The 23,409-nt window shown below is 39.8% G+C and overlaps 1 protein-coding gene across 7 annotated transcripts in view; it reads right to left on the bottom strand.

Moving 5' to 3' along the window:
• Positions 1–1,560: 1,560 nt before the first annotated feature.
• Positions 1,561–23,409, bottom strand: part of COL11A1 (collagen type XI alpha 1 chain) — a 279,532-nt gene continuing 257,683 nt past the window's right edge. For all 7 annotated transcript variants that reach the window (XM_056523433.1, XM_056523427.1, XM_056523431.1 and 4 more), the window contains 17 exons: positions 22,620–22,727; positions 22,475–22,528; positions 20,689–20,742; positions 19,807–19,860; positions 19,362–19,415; positions 19,153–19,260; positions 18,434–18,487; positions 17,165–17,218; positions 15,832–15,939; positions 15,622–15,675; positions 13,881–13,916; positions 13,495–13,548; positions 12,474–12,720; positions 9,637–9,749; positions 9,304–9,372; positions 7,400–7,633; positions 1,561–2,931 (listed from right to left, as the gene is read on the bottom strand). In XM_056523433.1, coding sequence (XP_056379408.1) covers positions 2,785–2,931; positions 7,400–7,633; positions 9,304–9,372; positions 9,637–9,749; positions 12,474–12,720; positions 13,495–13,548; positions 13,881–13,916; positions 15,622–15,675; positions 15,832–15,939; positions 17,165–17,218; positions 18,434–18,487; positions 19,153–19,260; positions 19,362–19,415; positions 19,807–19,860; positions 20,689–20,742; positions 22,475–22,528; positions 22,620–22,727 — 1,602 coding nt within the window. In that variant the 3' untranslated portion in view covers positions 1,561–2,784. The remainder of the gene's footprint in view (positions 2,932–7,399; positions 7,634–9,303; positions 9,373–9,636; positions 9,750–12,473; positions 12,721–13,494; positions 13,549–13,880; positions 13,917–15,621; positions 15,676–15,831; positions 15,940–17,164; positions 17,219–18,433; positions 18,488–19,152; positions 19,261–19,361; positions 19,416–19,806; positions 19,861–20,688; positions 20,743–22,474; positions 22,529–22,619; positions 22,728–23,409) is intronic.

The raw sequence follows: 23,409 nt of genomic DNA, 5'->3' as shown, positions 1-23,409 counted from the left end.
TGTGTGCTGCTCTTTAGACTACACATAGTTTGTATGGTTATGTCGCACTGCATTTTATGTATGTTTATGACGATGGGATATTAATAAATTATTTTCATTTAGAAAAAAAAGATGTTTACATATTAGTGTTTCTTCCTGTTGAAGGATACTCTGATTTGGCTTATATCCATGGTTATGTCGCCAGGCACTTTAAAGGGGAACTCCCGTAAAAAACAATTTTTTTCATAGCTACTGGCTCCAGAAAGTTAAACAGATTTGTATATTACTTCTATTAAAAAATCTTAATTCTACCAGTACTTATCAGTCGTTGAAGTTGAGTTGTTCTTTTCTGTCTGACCACAGTGCTCTCTGCTGACACTTCTGTCTGTCTCAGGAAATGTCCAGAGCAGGATAGGTTTGCTATAGTGATTTGCTTCTACTCTGGAGACAGACAGAGGTGTCAGCAGAGAGCACTGTGGTCAGACAGAAAAGAACAACTCAACTTCAGCAGCTGATAAGTACTGGAATGATTTAGATGTTTTAATAGAAGTCATTTACAAATCTGTCTAACTTTCTGGAGCCAGTTGATATGAAAAAAAAAAGTTTTTCACTAGAATACCCCTTTAATTTTGTCTGCAGTACCCCTTAAAAGGGTAAGACATTGGCTTTAGTAGCTATGCCAAATAGGTACCACTAGAGTGACAGCTTTTTTTTTCCAGAAAGCCATGCCTGGTACCTGGTAGTAAGATTTTCTATTCCAGTGGTCTCAAACTGTGCCCCTCCAGATATTGCAAAACTTCAGCTCCCAGCATGCAACATCTGGAGGGCCACAGTTTGAGACCACCGCTCTACTCCAACTAGCAGTCTCCACAAGGAGAACCCACTGCCCCCCTCTCCCTTTTAAGAAAGAAAAGAACATTTAACGTAAACAAGACTTGAATTTATTGATAACATTTTCATATCTTCTCTGAGGTGACAGTAACAATTTTTTTTTTGTAGAAAAAAAATAAAAATAAAATTATAATAAAATTCAACAGCCAAAAGAAAATAATGTTTATTCTATATCCTGTTAATGAAATGTCACGGGAAAAATGAGCTAGTGGGATCTGAGACCAATTAATTTAACAGTTTATTTAGGAAAGAGTAACACACAATTTTCAAGTCTTACATATATTATGAAAAATAATTACAAAAGAATTTTATTTCATTTTTTTTAATGTGAAAATCTTTATCTTTATTTTCCAGCTAAAACCAGAATGGAAGGAAAAACAAAAAAGACCACAAGAAGTTTGGAAGACTCATTTTTTTTTTTAGAAAAAAACGTGGATGTCGAAATGATCTGGCGTTACTAGCAGCCCCTCCTATGTTGCTATGCAACCAGGTAGAATCACATGACCAAATTGTGCACATAAATATGTGAAAAGCTATTCATGGGTTCAACAACGTAGTGAGGAACATATTAACTGTGTCTGCTTGGAATATGTATATATATATATATATATATATATATATATATATATATATATATATACACACACATTATATATATATATATATATATATATATATATATTTTATTTTTTTTTTATTTTTTTTATACACACACATACACTGTTCGTCCAAATTTAGAATTTTTTCGAATGTTTTTTTTTCCTTTAAGACTAAACGAATACATAACGTGACCGTTCCGCGTCCAGTTTTTTTAACAAATGTTACGTGTTAGAAGTTGCACAAACCGCGAGGACACACAAATGGAAACATTACGTGCGTTTTGACCAATGACTTCACACAAAATACGACAAATAATCTTATACAGAAATAGTTCTCTTAATACACATTTTTTTTTCCCCCGACCACAAGAAAAATTAAAAAAAAAAAAAGTTATTTTAGGTATATACATGCATGTCACAACATCCTGGAATGAGGTATTAGCACCATCAAATATTGCACCAAAATGGTTTCATTTTGAAAAAAATCAAAAAATAAAACAAAGAAAAAAAATGCAACACAAAAATAGTGAAATTTAAGATTATCATCTCTGTCTTCCAGTTTGGCAACCTGAGGCTTTATATATATATATAGAGAGAGAGAGAGAGAGAGAATGTAAATATTAATATAATAATATATATATATAATAAAGATTTATTTCGTTTAGCAACAGCAAATAAGAGAGGTCTTCCACATCAATATATACAAAGGGATTTTATTTGGAGTCAGAAAGAAGGGTTGGAGTCCACTGGAATTACATGGTATTTTTGCACAGTACAGACACTGCATCCGGTCTAGACAGTGGGGAACCTTTTATTTCGGGTTTTATTTTGCTCTTGGTTTTATGGCTCAACCCAGAGTCACATGCAAGTTTTGGAAAAGGACATGCACGCCTGATAATAAGTATGCAGAGTGACTACACGTATACAGCATTTGGTAAACCCATTGACAAGAATAGCACCTATGATGGACGAAGCCCGTTTTTTTTTTGTTTTTTTTGGATGTTCTTCAGCACCAAACGTTTCCCATGAAAGGAGGACACAGCTGTCTCTAGAGTATAACATCTAAGTCCTTCATATTTTTGCATCTGCTTAAGTCATGTGATTCTGCCCCAGGTGAGGGCGCCTGGCAAAACTCTAAGTAACTCCTATGCAGTGAGCTTTTTTCCCTCTGCACAATCCATATTCAAAACTTGCATGTGGCGAACACGTCTCTGGCGGTATCCAAAGCCTGACGCTGCTTTTTATTTTATTTTTTTTAAAGAAGATTTTTTTTTTTTACACTTTTTAATGAAGCTGCTTGTCCTGGATTTCAGTCTCAACCTAAGAAGCAGGCCGGTCCGACCTCAAATCCAAACTTCTGGTTCTGATCCCCAAAGTCACTTATCATAACATCTGCTATAGGCAACTGATCGATCTTCAGCGTGTTGATTTCAAGGACTGTCTTTGAATATCCACTTCTCAGCTGTAAAAAAAAATAATAGGCGTTAGTGATCGATCGTAAAGGCGTAGTCAAATATTCTTCGACGTGAGCGGGACGAAGCACCGAGCGAAACGCTTGTTGGGGTCTATAGCGTGGTCTGTATTGTTCAGCTTCCAATTCGAACCTTTGCTCATTATATTTCTCCTTGTAGCAATTACTTTTTTTACTGTATCTGATTTATTTATTTGTAATTTATTTACTTCCTTATTTCTCTATTTTTGCCCATTGTCTACTTGGAATTCACAATTTTTTTTTAGATTTAGTTATGTGTATGAACTACCCCCACTACTCTAATATACCTAATTTTCCTATTTTTTTGTTTACCAATAAAAAGTAAGGTTTCAATCTACTTGCTTGCCTTTGTTCAAATTTTAGGTGCTCAATGGGGAATTAAAGTGGTACTCCGCCTCTAGACTTCTTATCCCCTATCCAAAGGATAGGGGGGAAAAAAGTCTGATCGTGGGGGTCCCGCCGCTGGGATCTCGGCTGTGGCACCCCAGATATCCGGTTCACGGAGCGAACGTCATTCCGTCCCAGATGACTGGCGATGCGGAGCTGAGGCTTGTGACATCACGGCCAAGCACCTCTCATGATGTCACTGCCACGCTCCCTCAATACAAGTCTATGGTAGGGGGCGTGACGGCCCCCACGCCCCCTCCCATAGACTTGCATTGAGGGGGCGTGGCAGTGACATCATGAGCGGGGCTTGGTAATGACATCACGAGCATCCGGCACTGCACCCGATGCTCTAAACGAACACCGGGTTCTGCAGGGAGATTGCAGGGGTTCCCAGTAGCGGGACCAGACATCTTATCCCCTATCCTTTGAGTAGGGGGTAAGATGTCTAGGGGCAGAGTACCCCTTTAAGCTGTGGTTTTTCATCTCAGTAGATGTTTTATTGGAAAAACCATGATTGATGCCCTACTAGGGTAAAATGGACATCATAGAGAGTGTCATTCACAGGACCCTCTCTATTCGGCAGGGTGGTAAGCATATCCTGATCTGGAGTACTCACCATGACTATACGTTACATGACCACCCATTTTTTTGACAGGCACTGTGTGTGATACCAAATTTGTATTGTAATCACCTATTATCTCCACTACAGGAGAAGTATAACACAGTTCATTATTTCTCGGTGGGATGTGTATATAATAAAAAGACATCCCCGTTCCACTTGAACATCCTTTTCAAAAAGAACTCTTTGTAGCCCAATTCCACTTAGAGATAGCAAATCATTTCAGCATTAAATACATTTTGTCTTAATTTGTCTAATTTTATTCCAATTTGTCTAAATATTAGAATTTGAACTTTTAGAGATTGGTTTCAGATTAATTTTGTCGTTGCACCTGTACCGATGCTGTTATACATCACAGCTTCCACTTACTACGCTCTCTACTGAGCTGCTCAGTGTACTGTACTAGAGCAGGGACTCTCGTCTTGAGAGGAGTCCCTGTCTCTACACCAACTTTGAATTGGCATTCAGGGAAATCCAAAATTGGGAACTGAACGCAAAACAAATCTGACAACAAATTTTTGTAACTCAGAATTCGCTAATTGGGTATTGGAAAAAGAATGTTATAATTAGCCAATACCTTTAAAACTGTTTTTGGCTGCAGTATGATGGGGAACACTAGCAACATTTCATTGTGGACCTTGCATGTACCTCTTTTTATATTATTTGTCTAAGAAAGAATGCCTAATTTAGCTTCTATTCTCCCTCTAAAACACAATCATCCATGCTACGGTATCTCGATATATATATTGTTATTTGTATGCAATGCAAATGCTAACGTTCCAGCCAAGTGAACTTTAGAGACATTTCTAAAGACTGAAACGCTAACACTATTTGTTAGGACTTTGAAAGGCTTTTCATCCTCCATGACACTAGACTATGCAGTTATAATGGTCTATTTTTCACCTGGTTCCTGCTGTGAGTTCTTTATATTATCTTACTTTATTCGTACATTATCCCCCTTTATATGACAGTCAATGGAGAATTTTTCAGTGAAAGGACACACTGGCTCACAAAAACCTCAATAAGTCATAAAAGCAGCTGCATCAGAATATTGTTTTTACGTGTTTTACTGTCATATGTGTTAAAGGGGTACTCCGCTGCTCAGCATTTGTAACAAACGGTTCCGAACACTGGAGCTGGGAGCTTGTGACGTCATAGCCCCACCCCCACATGACGTCACACCCCACCCCCTCAATGCAAGTCTATGGGAGGGGGTGTGACGGCTGTCACACCCCCTCCCAAAGACTTGCATTGAGGGGGTGGTACGTGACATCATAAAGGGGCATGGCTATGACGTCACTAGCTCCCAGGGGCCAGCTCCAGCATTTGGAAAAGTTTGTTCCAAACGCTGAGCAGCGGAGTACCCCTTTAAAGTAAAGTAAGTCAAAGGTCCATCAAAAGCAACAGAGATGCATTAATGCACAGCGCAGATGTGATGCACAATGGATGTAAGCTGGTTACGTAGGAGACACGTTTTACTCTCATTAAGTGTGGAGAACGACTCAGACCTGAACATCAACAGGAAATATAATGTTTTCTAAAAATTTTCTTTTCTTACAGAATTTCCAGGCGGTATAGACTGTTTTGTACAATCAGAACAAAGCTGAGACAAGTAATTGTGGGCATTCTACATGCCTGTAGAATTTTGCAATCAACGTTCCAAGAGATAGTAAGAATTGGAGCACTCACCATGGATTTGTTGCTGAGATCTTGATTCCATACACATACATATACATACACAAGACACTCCAGTTCAACAAGCACAGCAGGAATAGCAGCGGCGTGCACCCGAGCCACAGCCACTGTTTCACACCAGTGAGCCCACTAGCGTGAAACAACGGCTGTCACTCAGGTGCGTGCTCCTGCTCTTCCTGTTCTGCTTGTTTCATGAATATGGAATGAAGATCACAGCAGGAAATCCAGGGTGAATTCTCCAATTTTTTCTTTCTGTTGGAACTTTACATATATGAAGCTCGTACTTAAGTAGTGAAGCACCACCGAGGAAGGCTGACCTGCCTTTCCCCCCAGCCAAGCTGATAATGCACCAGTGTGAACCTGTGGTATATGAGGGCAGTGCCAGGTACTATCTATCTCTGGAACTGTTTTACCAACTTCTTCCCTACGGAAAGTTATGGTAAACACAGCCATTCTAGCCAGTGAGAAGTTAAAATCATTGCTAAAATTAGTCGTTTTCCTAGATTGGAACCCAAAATTTTGCAAAGAACAGTTAAGGTGCCACACTATTTTAATAGCTGTTGGCCGAACGATCTTTTATCTAAGGACTATTCATCCTGACTCCCACCCTCATACACCTTTCATTCTTGGCTCAGTCAAGCATTCATCTGTGTTTAATCAGAGAGGGGAGTGGCTAATCTTCAAGAAAAACAAAAGATCGGGTGCTGAACGACAACATGCCCAAATGCCCAATACTTCTCCCCCAGAAATTATTTGTTGGAGTAGAGTCTGCAGGCCACCATAAATGTAAGATAGTGGGCCTGTCCTGCTCGGTTCACCAACTTTTCTCTAATGTGTATGGGGGCCATTAAAAAATATTTTCACTTAACTAATCACTCTAACTCCTTGACTATTCTGTTGTTAAATATTGGTTTGTTTTGTTAAAAGTGGCAATGAAAGTGGTTACTATGAAAGGTCCCATTAATCTGTGATTGGTGGGGACTTAATCCCAAGAACCCCTTTTACCTGCAGGACAAAAGAGGGCTGATGTTTAGTACTAGGGCCAGCCGTAGGAATAGATGAGTCCCTGTACTTAGGTAAGCATTGAAAGGAGATTTTGTTTATGCTATGTAATGTTATGTTGGAACCTACAAACAGATTAATGCTGTGTAATGTTGTGATGAATTGTCCAGAGGTCAATATATATATATATATATATATATATATATATATATATATATATATATATATATACATACACAGTGGTCCCTGTATGTTGAGGGATTCATACCATAGATTATACTCACATGTCCCCGCCGCTCTGGTCTTTCAGTTCGCCGCTCCGGTCCCCTCAGTTTGCTGCTGCCCTGCGTCGTCGCTCTCTGTCGCCGTCATCACGTCATCGCCCATGCCGCCCCTATTGACGACGCAGCGGCGTGAGCGGTGACGTGATGATAGCGACAGAGAGCGACGACGCAGCGGCAGCAGCAAACTGACGGACCAGAGCGGCGGGGACATGTAAGTGTCATTCAGCGGGGCACATGAGGAACATTAAACGGCTATCCAGCGGCAGCTGAAGTAATCAGCTCTGCGGGATAGCCGTTTTTGCGATGGTCCTGACACACAGAAGTATCGTATGTTGAAATGATCATATGTCGGGGGACCACTGTATATATATATATATATATATATATATATATTCCTAATACACTGTGTCATTTCATCGGTGGCACAGTTTTCTATAATGTTGTCACTTACCGCACATCCGTCGTGCAGGGCTTTGATGAAGACGCTGTTGTCATACGATATTTCCTCATCGTTTGATCCTAAGAACCTCAGGGCCTTGTCATAGTTATTATTTACAGCGTCGTGCCAGGCGACAGACTGGTGGCAGCTGTAGGTGAAGTTCTGTCGAGCGGAGGCACTGAGGAGTCTCAGGAAGGTCATCTGTACTTGGTTAATTGAGTTGCCCTCAATGTCCACATAGGATAGCTACAGGAAACAAGTGACAATGGTGTCAGTGCCAAATACACAGGGCAACAGGAACCAACATGTTCCTACTCTAGTCTAACAAAAAAAGAGATAGTCCCAGTGATTTGCACCAAATGTATTAAACATCACACATCACTTTGGTGAAAATTATTATTTTTTTAAATCAAATGGTGCCACAAAGTTATACAGATTTGTAAATTACGTCTATTTAAATATCTTAATCCTTCCAGTACTTATCAGTTGCTGTATGCTCCACAGGAAGTTGTGTAGTTCTTTTCAGTCTGACCACAGTGCTCTCCGCTGACACCTCTGTCCGTGTCAGGAATTGTCCAGAGACATTGTCCAAACCTCTCCTGCTCCAGAGCTCCAGCAGAGAGCACTGTGGTCAGACAGAAAAGTAATTCAAAAAGAAGTGAACTTCCTCTGGAGCATACAGCAGCTGATCAATACTGGAAGGATTAAGATTTTTAAATAGAATTAAATTACAAATCTGTTCAACTTTCTGGCACCAGTTAACAATAAAAAAAAATGTTTTCCACTGGAGAACCCCTTTAAGAAAATTTTGTCTAAATGGGACTATGTGAAAGTAAAAAAAAAATGAAATCTATTGTGGCATTACTGTAACTGCGCCATTTTTTTGTCTATCTCCTTAATATACTAGTCTATAACTAGGGGACTAAGCACAGTCCATGAAGACCACAAACAATTTTTTTGGGCACATTTCAAAACTGAAGACCTAAAAAAAAGTTGCCCATTTCTGCATACACATGCGGCATTTCAATGAACAGCTTACTTAAAAAATTGTGGCCCAATTTTATTATTCAGTTTAAACCATTGTTTTTAACTAACTCAAGTGCATAAGAAATTGAATATTTATCCAAGAAAATTGTATTTTCTTAAAGGGGTACTCGGTTGAAAACATCTTATCCCCTATCCAAAGAACGATGACGAATGATGGGGTTACGCAGTGGAGATCACGGGGGGTCCCCAGCAGCGGGACCCCCACGATTTCCGCTGCGGCACCCTGTCATTCGGGGCACGGAGCAAACTCCTCTCCGTGCCTGATGACTGGCGATGCCAGCTGCTATGCCCCCTCCATTCATGTCTATGGAAAGAGGCGTGATGGCGGCGTGATGGCTTGCAGCTTCCGCGTTCATTACGTCACGACATGCCCACTCCATTTATGTCTATGGGAGGGGGCATGTATATAGCCATCTTGCCTCCTTCCATAGACATGAATGGAGGGGGCATGGCAGCTGGCACAGAGAGGAGTTTCCTCTGTGCACCAAATGACGGGATGCCGCAGCGGAGATCGCGGGGATCCCCAGAGGCAGGACTCCCGCGATCTAACATCTTATCCTTTGGATAGGGGATAAGATGTTTTCAGCGGAATACCCCTTTAACCAAAATACTATTGACTACCCAATATTAGATTTTGTATGGTATGGGATACAAGTCATCTGTGACAAATGCTGGATAACTCCTCAAAGGGTAGGATCACAAGGGGCGCATCCGCAGCGTATTTGATGCTGCGGATGCGTTGACGGCAGTCACAGAGGAACTCGGCCAGGAGCTCACTCTGCAGTACCTCTGTGACTACCATTGGCGAATCCGCAGCATACTATGTGACCCTACCCTAATACAGTCTTCTCCTCGATTGATGGACCTACCAGTTTTCCTCTCTTGAATTCACTGAACCAAGATCCAGGGTTTTCTTTTGGCCATGATGAAACTCGTACCTGTTTATAACAAGAACAATATTTTTATATGATTTACAAGAAAATTTTGTTTATTAGAACTTATCATTCATATTTCCAAGTAATAAAAATGTTCCCTATTTTTCTCATAGAAGCTGGAAATTGGCAGTGCACTATAGAGGATGGTTTTTGCCAGAAAACCGGCAAGGGACCTATGAGTACAATCTTTTTAGGAAAGGTCACTTATCCTAGAACTCGAAAAACTAGAACAGTCTGTAATATTAACTTATAGATAATCTGACTTACTCCTTCTGACTTCTTGTCTGCAAATATACAGGTTTCCCCTCCAGCGGTGAAGTTGCAATAGACTTTGAATGAGTCTCCAGAGCATCCTTGGTTTGGATCAATCCAGTATTCACCTAAAGGTAAGAAAACGAGAAGTGCATATTATAAATCCTAAAAAATAATAAAGCTATTTTGAGAATTTCAAAAATCTTTACCTGATTATTTTAACAATTATTTAGTGGTTCATATAAAAATTTGGATGAAAAAATTATCCAAAGATTGACGTGCTGAATTTTGCTCAATATTTGATTGTTTTAGCCAAAACCAGGAATGGGTCCAAAACAAAAAAGGTGAAAATCTTTCCATTATAGTTGTCTCTATATGGGCTCCACTCTTCGTTTTGGCTAAAAATACTGACAAAAATACGGACTAAAATGCTGTGCCTAAAAGTTATCCCTTATCCACAAGATGGGGATGACTAGTTGATCAGTGGAGGTCCAACCACTGGGATCTCCACTAATCATGAGAATGGTGGTCCTTTGTTCCACTCAATCATTTTCTTTGGGTCTTCAGTACATAGTTGTCCTTAGAAGTCCCATAGAAAGTTATAGGATTTGGCTGCCGATCATGTGCGCTTGATTCACTTAGGGAGCAATGGAGCACCATTCTCATGATCGTTGAGGTTCCCCACCAATCAGCTAGTTGTCCACTCTCTTGTAAATAGGGTATACCTGTTCATTCTAGGATAACCCCTTAAAGGGGTACTCCAGTGGAAAACACATATTTTAAAAATCAGCTGGTGCCAGAAAGTTATGCAGATTTGTAAATTACTTCTATTTAAAAATCTTAATCCTTCCAGTACTTATCGGATGCTGTATGCTCCAGAGGAAGTGGTGTAGTTCTTTTCTGTCTGACCACAGTGCTCTCTGCTGATACCTCTGTCCATATCAGGAACTGTCCAGAGTTGAAGAAAATCCCCATAGCAAACTTCTGCTCTTCACAGTTCCTGACATGGGCAGAGGTGGCAGCGGAAAGCACTGTGGTCAGACTGCAAAGAACTACACCACTTCCTCTGTAGTATACAGCAGCTGATAAGTACTGGAAGGGTTAAGATTTTTATATAGAAGTAATTTACAAATCTGTTTAACTTTCTGGCACCAGTTGATTTGGAAAAAAGAAATCCGCTAGAGTACCCCTTTAAAGGCAGTTTTTACACTGCATTATGCCATGTGATGTTAGCAGTGGTTTACATTGTAAGTTCAGTCTGTCCCAATGGAAAACCCAAACATATACACGCAACGGAAGACATGAATTGGTGCCCGTCAACCTAAATATTCTATACCAAAATAAAATACCACACAGTACATGTTATTTTTTAATGTTTTTTTTTTTTTTTTACTACATGCCTCTGTATGGCATAGTGCAGTCAGCAATAAGACAGCGACCTTTAACATTAACTGGCCAAATGGAGACCAACAGGACACTCTTTTGGCCTCCACCTGGTGAATGGCAGGTGCTGCATTTTCCTTTGAAATGGAAATAATGCCAAAAAATAACAGCTGGTAGCATTTCCATTACTTATCAATGAGAAATGAAACAGAAATGTGTTTTTGAAGGGTTGTCCAATTTATAACTTGCCCTACAAATCTTGTTGCACATCTGGCATTAGGCTACATTGGACAAGCTTTCATAAAAGAGTACAGTATGTGGTTACATCTAGAAAAGAATAGGTTAATCCAGTTGATATGTTATTCAGTCTGTAATGGTATAAATTGAGTCTCTGCTGATTGAAGGGAAATTATAGTCCATCACAGAATACTGGTCCTCGCTTTTCAGATAGCTGGTGATGAATCGGTCACATTACTGGATGTATTCAGGAGACTGGCAGAAGAAGGATAATCAGTGGCTCATATATACAAGCCCTGTATTCAGGATGATCACTGACAGACGTATGTAAGGTTATGGGACTTAACATTTACATTAGCACTCAACAAGATAAAAAGCCAGTTGGTCAATGTGAGATGTAGAAATCATATGTAACAATGGCAATGGTGTAAAATTATCACTTAGGGAGCTTGGGGAAACATGAGAAATGATCTATGGTGTCACTTTGTTTTGTTATTGTATCTAGAATATCTGTAACAAAACCATAGCAAAGTCAATAGTGAGTTAAACAAATAGAGCAGTAGTAGTATCATGGCTGTAGGTAGGGTGTGGTGAGTGAGGCACTGCTCTCAGGTACAATTACTGGACCTTAGAAACACGGGTGACCGGGTCGGGACACACATCCTGCATCCCAAGCAGGAACACAGACACAGCTGATGTTACCACTTATGGGGGCAGGGAAACAGGGCAGAGGCTAAATACTATAAAAGGGAACAAAGGGGAGGCTAGCTACTATATATGGAAACAAAATGGAGGCTAAGTTTGATACAGGGAAACAGAATGGAGGCTAAATACTATATGGGGGAACAGAGGGGAGGCTAACTACTATATGGGGGAACAGAGGGGAGGCTACTACTATATGGGGGGAACAGAGGGGAGGCTAAATTCTATATAGGGGAACAGAATGTGTATTAGTGATGATATTGTTCTGTGTACAGTGGTGAAAGGAATATTGTTGTCACTGCAGGAGTAATATGTGTGGAAGTGTGGAGATATTATCCTGGTGTGAATGTGTTATTTTGTGTCTTTAAAGATAAAATCCTGAATGCAGCCCTGCTGAACGGTGATGTGTACACGTATGCATTGCCACTCTCTTACATTCATGGATGGGGAGAGGCACAATTTACTGTTTTTGTCTCAGGTGCAAAAGGATCTATGGCTCTAAGTAGTACAAAAAATGTCTGCCTACGTACCATCAGGGAATTCAGGATGAGAAAGCTGGAGATCCTTGCATGTCCTAGCAGGGTTGTTCTGTGATCCCTCAGGATATTTCATGCGCTCAATGTCCTGTTTCAGTGAATTGAGGGAAGTAAAGACCTCCTCCATTCCGTCATAATCCAAAATGTTGTCTCCAAGATCGGACATCATGGTGTCTGGGGATCTACGGGTCTTCTTTGATGACTGGATAGGCAGTGGCTGGATGACTTCTCCAGGTGGACCCTACACAAAAAAGAGTATTCCAGTAAGATAAATACTGCATGCTGATAAGCCAATGATGACAATAAGCACATGCCTAGTCCTAAGTGTCACCTTTAAGGGACAGTCCTTACTTGTGACCCACATCTGTCTACCTCCTTTGCTCCTAACATAACTCAGTTGAACCATTTGATTAAATTTTTTAGCTTTTTCTTGAATATAGGTACTACGACACTACTATATTGCTCCTGAAAACATGCGTATAGCTGTAAACTCCAAATATATATTGCAATTTATATATTATTTTATAACCTGATTCAAGTTTGACTTGGATAGACAGTCTCTGCTTTTGTTCCAAATCCATATGTCCTTATTTTCTTTTAAAATATCTTTCTTCTGACCATGAATATAGATTTTTATTAATATATGTGCTCTTTTGCTCCAGAACACGTGTCTAGTTCCAAACTACAAATTATACCCCAATTTGAATATTTTATATTGAATTAATCATATATTACATTAATCTTTTAAAAATCAACAGCTATTTCTATGTCAAGGTGCCGTATTTTTCACACCATGACCCATATGTGTCCTTGTCTGACCAATCAAAAAGTTTGGGGTCTAGGTGAAATTTTTTTTTCTTGTGAGTATTTTAACTTTTGATTGTACAATATGCAATATAAAAAATACAGATAAATATATATATATATATATATATATATATATATATATATATATATATATATATTTAAATACTATCTACAGATCCTAAACCTTAAAACAATGTAAGTTTCTTACCGGTGGACCAGGAGGTCCAGGCACACCAGAGTCTCCCTTTTGACCAGAGGGACCCTAAAAGCAACATTGAAAAGAGGAAATTAATAAAAAATTTCAAAAAAGAAGAAAAACCTTTTTTGCTAATTATGGCAAAACAATAAAAAAAAAAAACAGTCACAAATCTGAACATAAAACATATAAATTGTGAACATAGTCTATTTGGAAAAATAGTAAGACTAGGCACTTGGTCAACCCCCCTCTTCATTCAACATGAATGAGTACTAATCGATTTCCTATATAGTCAATTGGTGCTCATAACAATTAATCTGCCAAATAAAATAACTCATAGAAGGTGAATACATGCAAATATTAAAAAGGAAAATAGAAATCAGGTGTAAACTACTCACAGATGAACCCTTTGAACCCTTAGGACCTTGAGGACCCTGGAAATATATAAGAAACAAAAGTATTAGTTTTACGATCAGGCTGATTTAAGAATTTTCAAAATTGTTTATAAATCAAAAGTTTATTTCAGGCATTGAATAGTTACTTCAGTTTAAAGAGGTCTTGGTACAGAATTTATACTAAAGCAATCCATCAGAGAAGAATATATTTCTCGAAAATTGGTTTCTGGACTGATTCTTTATACTTTAATTCAGTCAAAATACACTGATTTAACTTGAAACTGCTCTGATTGCTCTGAAAAATTGTGTATGTAGGAGGAGTTTTAGTTTTTAATTCTTAGTATGGAACATGATGGACAAGGCTGGACATGTGCAGCCTACATTTTTAGAAATTTGTCCAAAAAGTTTTGGATTTACAGAATTGCTATTTTTGGAAAAATTGGGAAGAATCAATTTGCTCATCTTTACGGTCCATAAATATATAAGTTATTATGGACTTAAAAAATTTCCAAGAAAAAAAATTGTAGTGCATGAATCACCCATTAAAATGAGTGTTTGGCCATAAGAGCAATGCTGGACTCAAATGGAATTTGGGTAAGCTGAGCACATGATGCTGTTTTTTTGAAGGAGACACTAGAATCTAACAGAGGTCATACACATTATATTAAAGGGGTATTCCAGGAAAAAACTTATGAGCTTCTGAAGTTAAGGTTGTTCTTTTCTGTCTAAGTCCTCTCTGATGACACCTGTCTCGGGAAACGCCCAGTTTAGAAGAGGTTTGCTATGGGGATTTGCTTCTAAACTGGGCATTTCCCGAGACAGGTGTCATCAGAGAGGACTTAGACAGAAAAGAACAACCTTAACTTCAGAAGCTCATAAGTGCTGAAAGGATTAAGATTTTTTAATAGAAGTAATTTACAAATCTGTTTAACTTTCTGGAGCCAGTTGATATATATAAAAAAAGTTTTTTTCCTGGATAACCCCTTTAATATCAGCTGACCCCACGGATTTCAGCAGGACAAGCTAAGCATCTCATATGCATGAGGATGTAAAGACTTTCCCCCGACAGCTGGTGTTGAGGGAAAGAAGAATTGAGCTGTTGGGTTTTAACAATTCTATTTATAAATTTTTTTGTTCTAAAAAGACATTATCCAAGATGTATGAAACAACTTACTCCCTTTTCCTCATTCAAAAAATATGCAGGCCTGTTTTTGGAATAGTTGTCGGCCAGTAGCGATGAGCGGTAGGGGCCATATTCGAATTTGCGATATTTCGCAAATATATTGACGATTAGTCGTCCTATCTTTGTGAAATTTGCATATTTGCTATGTTCGTTCACTTATTTTTCCATGCGAAAATTCGCATGGCAAATTTGAATGTGAAAAAAAAACCACAAAAAAAAAAGTAACCGTCATTACGAATATATAGCATTATATTCTAAATATTCGCGAAATCGCAAAGTGCCGATATTCGCGATAAAAATTTGCATTCTGAATACTCGTGCTCAACACTATCGGCCAGAAGACCAGTGGGCCAAGAGCCGTGTATGACCAGGCTAACAGGAAAACTCTAATATGCCTCATCTGTAACCTTCAGGTTATTTTAAACAATTTTATCCCAAAAAATTGTGGATATGCTATTTTGTGCCTTTGATCAGCTGTGTATATTTAAAAAAAATTGGGAATTCTACAATGATTATTATATTTATTTGAATGAACACATTGATGTTCTGATGGATACTTACAGGCAAGCCAGGGGAGCCAGGAGGACCATTGGGGCCAGCAGCACCAGAAATACCCTGTGGGTGTTAGAAAGGTATATTATTAGCGATAACATTAGACTTGAAATAAAATATAGTTAAGTTCAAAATATGAACACTGAGACACTTTAAAACTGATGTTAAAAGATTTAAAAAAAAAAAAAAAAAACATAAGATTTTATAATGTACACGTACTGAATCACCCTTGGATCCAGGAGTTCCTTGTGGACCTGGAAGTCCTCTGTCTCCCTTCTCACCCTGCTCTCCAGGTGGACCAATAAGACCAATCAAACCAGGATGTCCCTAAAATGTCAACAAATAGACAAATGTCAACAAATAGAATCCATTAAGTAGCGGTTCACATATTTATATTTATACTACACAACATACTGTGCACATTAAATACAGAAGTATTATAGAGGGTGGAAAAGTGCTGCCCATTAAAACTATTTTAGGAGGTTTTCCTGTACTATTTTAGTATGGCCTCTCAGCATATGGTGCCGAAACCCAGGAACTCTTCTGAGCAGCTGCTTACCAGAGCCGGAGAGCTCCGTACATTGCCTAGTGGCCGTGCTAGGTAACTGCAGCTGAGCTCCCTCTGAAGTTAATGGGAACCCAACTGTAGCAACCTAGAAAAGCCACTACACAATGTATGGAGGCATCCATTCTAACTCTGATCTCTATGTATGCTGGTGCGGTGGCTGAGGCAAAGAGCTGGTCTGCGAGGGTGTCAGTAGACAAATGTCAACAAATAGAATCCATTAAGTAGCGGTTAACATACTTATATTTATACTACACAATATACTGTGCACATTAAATACAGAAGTATTATAGAGGGTGGAAAAGTGCTGCCCATTAAAACTATTTTAAGAGGTTTTCCTGTACTATTTTAGTATGGCCTCAGCATATGGTGCCGAAACCCAGGAACCCTTCTGAGCAGCTGCTTACCAGAGCCAGAGGCAGACAGCTCCGTACATTGCCTAGTGGCCGTGCTAGGTAACTACAGCTCAGCTCCCTTTGAAGTTAATGGGAACCCAACTGTAGTAACCCAGAAAAGCCATTAAACAATGTATGGAGGCATCCATTCTAACTCTGATCTCTATGTATGCTGGTGTGGTGGCTTTGGCAAAGAACTGGTCTGCGAGGGTGTCGGTTGTCGGACCGCCACCAATCAGCTATTGATGACCTACAGCAGTTTTTCCTAAACAGGGTGCTTCCAGCTGTTGCAAAACTACAACTCCCAGCATGCCCGGACAGCCTTTGGCTGTCCGGGCATGCTGGGAGTTGTAGTTTTGCAACAGCTGGGGGCATCCTGTTTAGGAAACACTGAACTACAATATCCTGAGGAAAGGCCATTAATAAAGAAAAAGTCACCGAAATACCCTAAATAAGCTTGTGTCTTTATGAATTACTGGAAAATCTAGATGCAGAATTTCATAGTTTTCATGGTTCAGTTTCGAATTAATAATTTCCACAAATAAAAAATAAAAAATGGAGGAAATCGATGGTACATGGAAAAAACACTTACCTTTTCACCCTTTGTACCTGGATCACCTTTCAGGCCTGGAAGTCCTGGGGGACCCTAAATAAAACAAATATAACACTGTTACATCTGTCCATAAAAAAAACAAAAATAAATAAATAAATAAATTATGTAAAATCTGTAAAATGAACTGAGTAAACAATGAAGTTAAAGTATTGGCATATGTATAAAATGATAGAGATAATTCACAAACTCACTAAGATATTATCTATATTGAAAATTTTGTTAATACCGCATAAGAAATAGTCTGGTAACAATACTATAAAAAGTCTCCGGTATTCTAGAAACAAGTTTATTTAACTTTTTTAACAAGATATTGAAACATTTTTAATTTCACATTTTTCAAACTTAATTTTTCAAAATGTATTATTATTATTATTTTTTTTTTGCAACCATCTTGCCTGAGATGCTGTTAACAGATACATGCTTTACAGCAGTCACATGGGCCATAGGAAAGTGAAATCTGGAAATGACTCATTGACTTCTATGGAGGAGTGTTGTGGACATGTGACCTGTGCCGAGGTAAATGCGCAGGGAAAGGGAGGAGAGGAGCTGTCACCATCATGGTGGCCACTTATTCGAAAATCAAATCAAAGTTTTTTATGGAAAAAATTGGAAAACCATAATAAATCATAAATACTATATAGTAAACATCTCTGTAGCTCAATATCATGATATAAAATCAAGATCAACATTTACTGTGAGCTATAAAATAATGAAATTTCCAATATCAGTGGTGGATATATATATATATATATATATATATATATATATATATATATGTCACCTTTAATCACTGCCTAATCCTTACAGAACAGGAATTGTAAGCTTATTATTAGGCTTAGTGGCCAGAATGAAAACTGCAACATTTCAGGACTATCATTGTTTAGCTGTAATCCTTCAGAAGACCTACATCTGCTATGACGACCACTTGGCTTCCTGCGATTTCCACAGACCCGCTTGGTTTATAACTATCTAAATGCCACTGTTGTCAATGCCAGACGCATCTAGATGGTTAAATAGCAAGCATCAGAGCTTGCTTTAATGTCAATTATTGACCTTGGGTTCGTAGCCAGCTCCCTACCTCCATAATACTGACAATACATATATTTAGGTCATGGAGTATTAAGAAATTAAAGCTTGAGCTATTTGTACATTGACTAAAGATAATAAGGTGTAAGAATAAGTAATAATACATGACTATTTCCCCACTATACTATGCCTTATCAAGAAGAACTTATGTTTTCCACCTACCATTGGACCTGGAGGTCCGTCCTGTCCTGGAGCACCGGGAAGACCTTGTTCTCCCTAAATAAAATACACCAAATGAATCCACCAAATCCACCAATATATTGTAAAAATATAAACAAATATTCATGAAAGAACTTTACATGAAGCCTAGTCAAAGCTATTTAAGGGGTACTCCGCCCCTAGACATCTTATCCTCTATCCAAAGGATAGGGGATAAGATGTCTGATTGTGGGGGTCCCACCACTGGGGACCCCAGCGATCTCCTTGCTGCACCTGGCGTTTATATAGAGCGTCGGGTGAAGCGCCGTAGGCTCGTGATGTCACGCCCATGCCCCGTTCGTGACTTCACGACCACGCCCCCTCAATGCAAGTCTATGGGAGGGGGCGTGACGTACGTCACGCCCCCTCCAATAGACTTGCATTGAGGGGGCGTAGCCATGACATCATGAGCGTGGCTTTGATGTCACAAGCCTCTGCCCACATCGCCAGCCATACGGCACGGAGCAAAGTTCGCTCCTTACACCAGATGTCTGGTGGTGCCAGAGCCGAGATCACGGGGGGTGCCCACCATCAGACATCTTATCCCCTATCCTTTGGATAGGGGAGAAGATGTCTAGGGGTGGAGTAACCCTTTAACAACATGGCAGTCATAAGATTACCTTACTATACCTTACATAAGATTACTTTACTAAACCAACTGAGACATATAGCTGTTTACTCACCACAGGCCCTGGAATTCCTCTCAGACCTTCAGGACCTGGTTTTCCAGCTGGTCCCTGAGGTCCAACCGGTCCTGTCTTTCCTGTAGGTCCCTCAGCACCAGATTCACCCTTGGAGACACAATTCGTACATATCAGAAAAACTGTGCTTGTTGTAATCTCAAAGGATATAGAAACATCTAAAAGTATTGCTGAATGTATGTTGTCCTCACCTTTGCACCCTTCTCTCCTTGTCTGCCTTCTGCACCGTGAGCTCCAGGAGGTCCCTGGAAAAAAAAATAATAATATGGTTTAAACATACATCATTATATTGCCATTTCAGGCTAGAAGCTATAAGCATAAAAAGGGATATGCTTTTATGTATATCTTTATCTGTATGTTTGAGATATTTATTGCTGTGTGTGGCTTTAATGCCTGCAATTGTTTCCTTTCTGTATTTGTACTTACACAACATGTAGCCGAATCAATATTCTATTATATCCAACTATAATCATTCATCTCGGAGCACTCCCTTAGCCAAAATTGTTTACATCTCAATTTGAACACTTTTTTTCTCCATTTGTGTTACCTGGAATCCTAGCATTACAGTGTTTCTATCCAGCAGTGTAAAGAGGCTGGGTCATAGGTTCATGTGTAAACCTGAGAATCTAAACTCACCCTCTTGCCAGGAGGACCTGGTGGTCCAGCTTCTCCAGATGGTCCGGGAGGTCCCTGTAATTATATCAAAAGTAATGGTTATCTGCCAAAGTATGGTGGATATCAAGTGGATATACATGTTTACAAACATATGTCCTGGTTTAAAGATTATATGGATAAACAATTTACATATGTGTCTATGCTTAAAGGGGTACTCCGCCCCTAGACATCTTATTCCCTATCCAAAGGATAGGGGATAAGATGTCTGATCGCGGGGGTCCCTTCACTGGGGACCCCATGATCTTCCAGCTGCACCCGGCATTTGTTTAGAGCTTCGGGTGCAGTGCTGGAGGCTCGTGATGTCACGCCCACGCCCCCTCAATGCAAGTCTATGGGAGGGGGTGTGACGGCCGTCACGCCCCCTCCCAAAGACTTGCATTGAGGGGGTGTGGCCATGACATCACAAGCAAGGCATGGCCGTGATGTCACGAGCCTCCGCCCCGCATCCCCAGTCATCCGGCACGGATCGTAGTTCGCTCTGTGTACCGGACGTCTGGGGTGCCACAGCCAAGATCACGGGGGGACCCCTGCGATCAGACATCCTTTCGATAGGGGATAAGATGTCTAGGGGCGGAGTACCCCTTTAACTTTCTTTTAATTCAATAAAATTCAATACAATATCAGGACATGCTAGCAGAACCCTCAACAAGCTACAATTCACATCACGACCATTGGGATTCCATACTTAGACACACACATATAATAGATCACTCTCGATAGAGTATCATTAAATTGTTGCTTCATTTAAAGCTAGCCATATCGTGTCATGAATCTCATGACTAGTCGATCCAATAGGAAAGGTAAGGAAGAACACATCTGTAGTAACGTGACACTAATACTTACAGGCTGGCCGGGTTCACCATCTTCACCTTTATCACCAGATGTTCCATCTTGACCCTTCAGGGAACATATGAAAAGTTATTAAAATGATAAGCTCTTGCAATAAAATGTCATGCCATTTCTAAAAAAAAAAGAGCATAGCATGAAGTATTTCCTATGTGGTCTTCTAGGCAGTTCTTTGACATGATGTTCAGAAAAATTTGGCAGATATAAACATCGATTTCTAGCACCGTAAGAGTCTAGGAACTCAACCAACTGGTCCTCCTATGCAACTAAGTTGTTCTTAAAATACATATGATGTATGCACAAAGTATGGGGATTATAACACTCGTGTGATGACTAGCTTCATAAAAATATAACAAACTACAGGGTATAAAGAAAATACCAAAATATTTAGGGACATTATTGTAGTAGCAATTGAAGGGGTTGTCCAATTAAAAAAATATATATTTCGTTCATACTCTGTAGGATGGGCAAATAGAGGGGGTGGGGGTCTGTCTGGGGATAAGGGGATGAGTGATCTGCAGAACGGGACTCAATCTGTCCCTGTGCATGGAGTTGCATCTTAGAAGCACTTGTGTATCTCCGGCGCTCCCATAGAAAATGCATGAAGCTCTTGCCAACACACAGCTTCAACAGTGGCTACAAAGAGTGCCACGCACTGTGGAGGGTCTGTCTTGTCCTATATTACAAAGAAAACCCATTGATGTAAATAGGCCCTGTCTAGTACTTAAAGGGGTATTCCGCTGCTCAGCGTTTGGAACAAACTGTTGCGAACCCATGAGCTTGTGACATTATAGCCCAGCCCCGTCATGACATCACACCCCACCCCCTCAATGCAAGTCTATGGGAGGGGGCGTGACGGCTGTCACGCCCCTTCCCATAGACTTGCATTGAGGGGGCGAGGTGTGACGTCATGAGGGGCGGGGGCTATGACGTCACAAGCTACCGGTGCCGGCTCCAGCGTTCAGAACAGTTTGATCCAAACGCTGAGCAGCGGAGTACCCCTTCTTACTCCGCTTACTCCACTCCACTGCTCAGCGTTTGGAACAAACTGTTCCCAACCCTGGAGCTTGTGACATTATAGCCCCGCCCCCTCATGACATCACACCCCACCCCCTCAATGCAAGTCTATGGTAGGGGGCGTGACGGCCCCTCCCATAGACTTGCATCGAGGGGGCGAGGCGTGACGTCATGAGGAGGCGGGGCTAGGACATAATGAGCTCCCGACGCCGGCTCCAGCTTTCGGAACACTGTGCTCTAAACGCTGAGCAGCGGAGTACCCCTTTAAATTCCCCTTTGGTGGCGCTGCAGGGAAATCAAACACTTTCTGCAAGAGATTATCCAAGAAATTACATCTGATCGCTTGGACGCCCAACAGGAGGACTCTTTATGATCGTCTTATTTCCAAGAGCCTATAAGATTTGTCCTAAGTGGAACAACCCCTAGGGTTTTTATAATTCTCCTGTCATTGTAATTTTTATAGATTCTTCTAATAACAAGTGCACATTTTGCAAATGTAATCCATAATAATTACAATTCTAGTTCATAGAAGAAAAGTTGTCTCGCCCCTGGCAACTAATCAGATTATAAATGCTATTCTGCAACCAAAGATTAAAAGATCAAACTGTATCAGATATTCATGACTTCAGTTCCATGTGGAACGATGTTTTTTTACTACCTAAACTAATAAAAATCAATGGAGCCTATAAAAGATTACACCACCTCTTATTGTCATCATGTTTACATTGGCATTTACATATTTATTTGATCTGCTTTCTATACTTACACTTGGACCAGGTTCTCCGGGAGGACCAGGATCTCCTGGGAAACCAACGGGACCCTAAACATTTTGGAAGAGAAAAAAAGAAAGTGTAAGTATCCCATCTATCCAACACATTAAATAATTGCTAAAAATGTTATGATTTTCTTACGGGATTTCCTTTGGGACCGTCATCTCCTGGTGGACCTTTGGGTCCAGCAGGTCCTGCAGCTCCTGGAGGTCCAGCTTCTCCTTTTTCTCCTCTTTCCCCTTTAGGGCCCTATAGATATATGTAAATATATATGTATATGCATTGCAGATTAGATAGCATTAGATTTCAGAAAGCCTTTCTAGGGTTGTAAGAAGATTAAGTCCTTTGTAGCAATTTTTTATAAACTGACTAAAACCGTATTTTTGCTATTGTGAAGATTATAATATAAAAATACAAAGCTTTGAAGCCTGGTACGGCCTTTATTTAATGAATCTATGTCATCCCTCAAATCCCAAGGCTAATTTCTCTTTAGCTCTGTTCTTTGCTCGCGAAGCAATTCTTAATCTACCAGACTGCTAAAGGGAAGTGGCCAATATGTTAGCATAAAAAAAAAAAAAGACATGATCATAAGATACAAGATAAATTAGGAAGTCACATTAGGAAAAATGAATTTTACTTATGCTGCGCTCACATAAGACAAGTACTGTAATTCTATTACTACATTCACATTTCCTTAAGGGAAGAAGAGACAAAAATCACTTTGTCCCAGTTCAAAGCTTTAAATCCATTGATATGCCTTAAAGAATATTTCTTTTAATCCATCCTGATATTATGCATGGAGGGGATTTACATTTAATGAAAACGTATCACATACAGTATCCTGTGGATAGGGGACAAGTGATTGGTGGAGGTTTGACTGCTGGGGGTCCTTTGCTCCGCCATCTGATTGGAAGAGCAGTTAAAGGGGTAC

The sequence above is a fragment of the Hyla sarda genome, chromosome 6 (assembly GCF_029499605.1).
Source record: "Hyla sarda isolate aHylSar1 chromosome 6, aHylSar1.hap1, whole genome shotgun sequence".
Taxonomy (NCBI): Eukaryota; Metazoa; Chordata; class Amphibia; order Anura; family Hylidae; genus Hyla; species Hyla sarda.
This window is presented reverse-complemented; position numbering and strand designations above follow the sequence as displayed.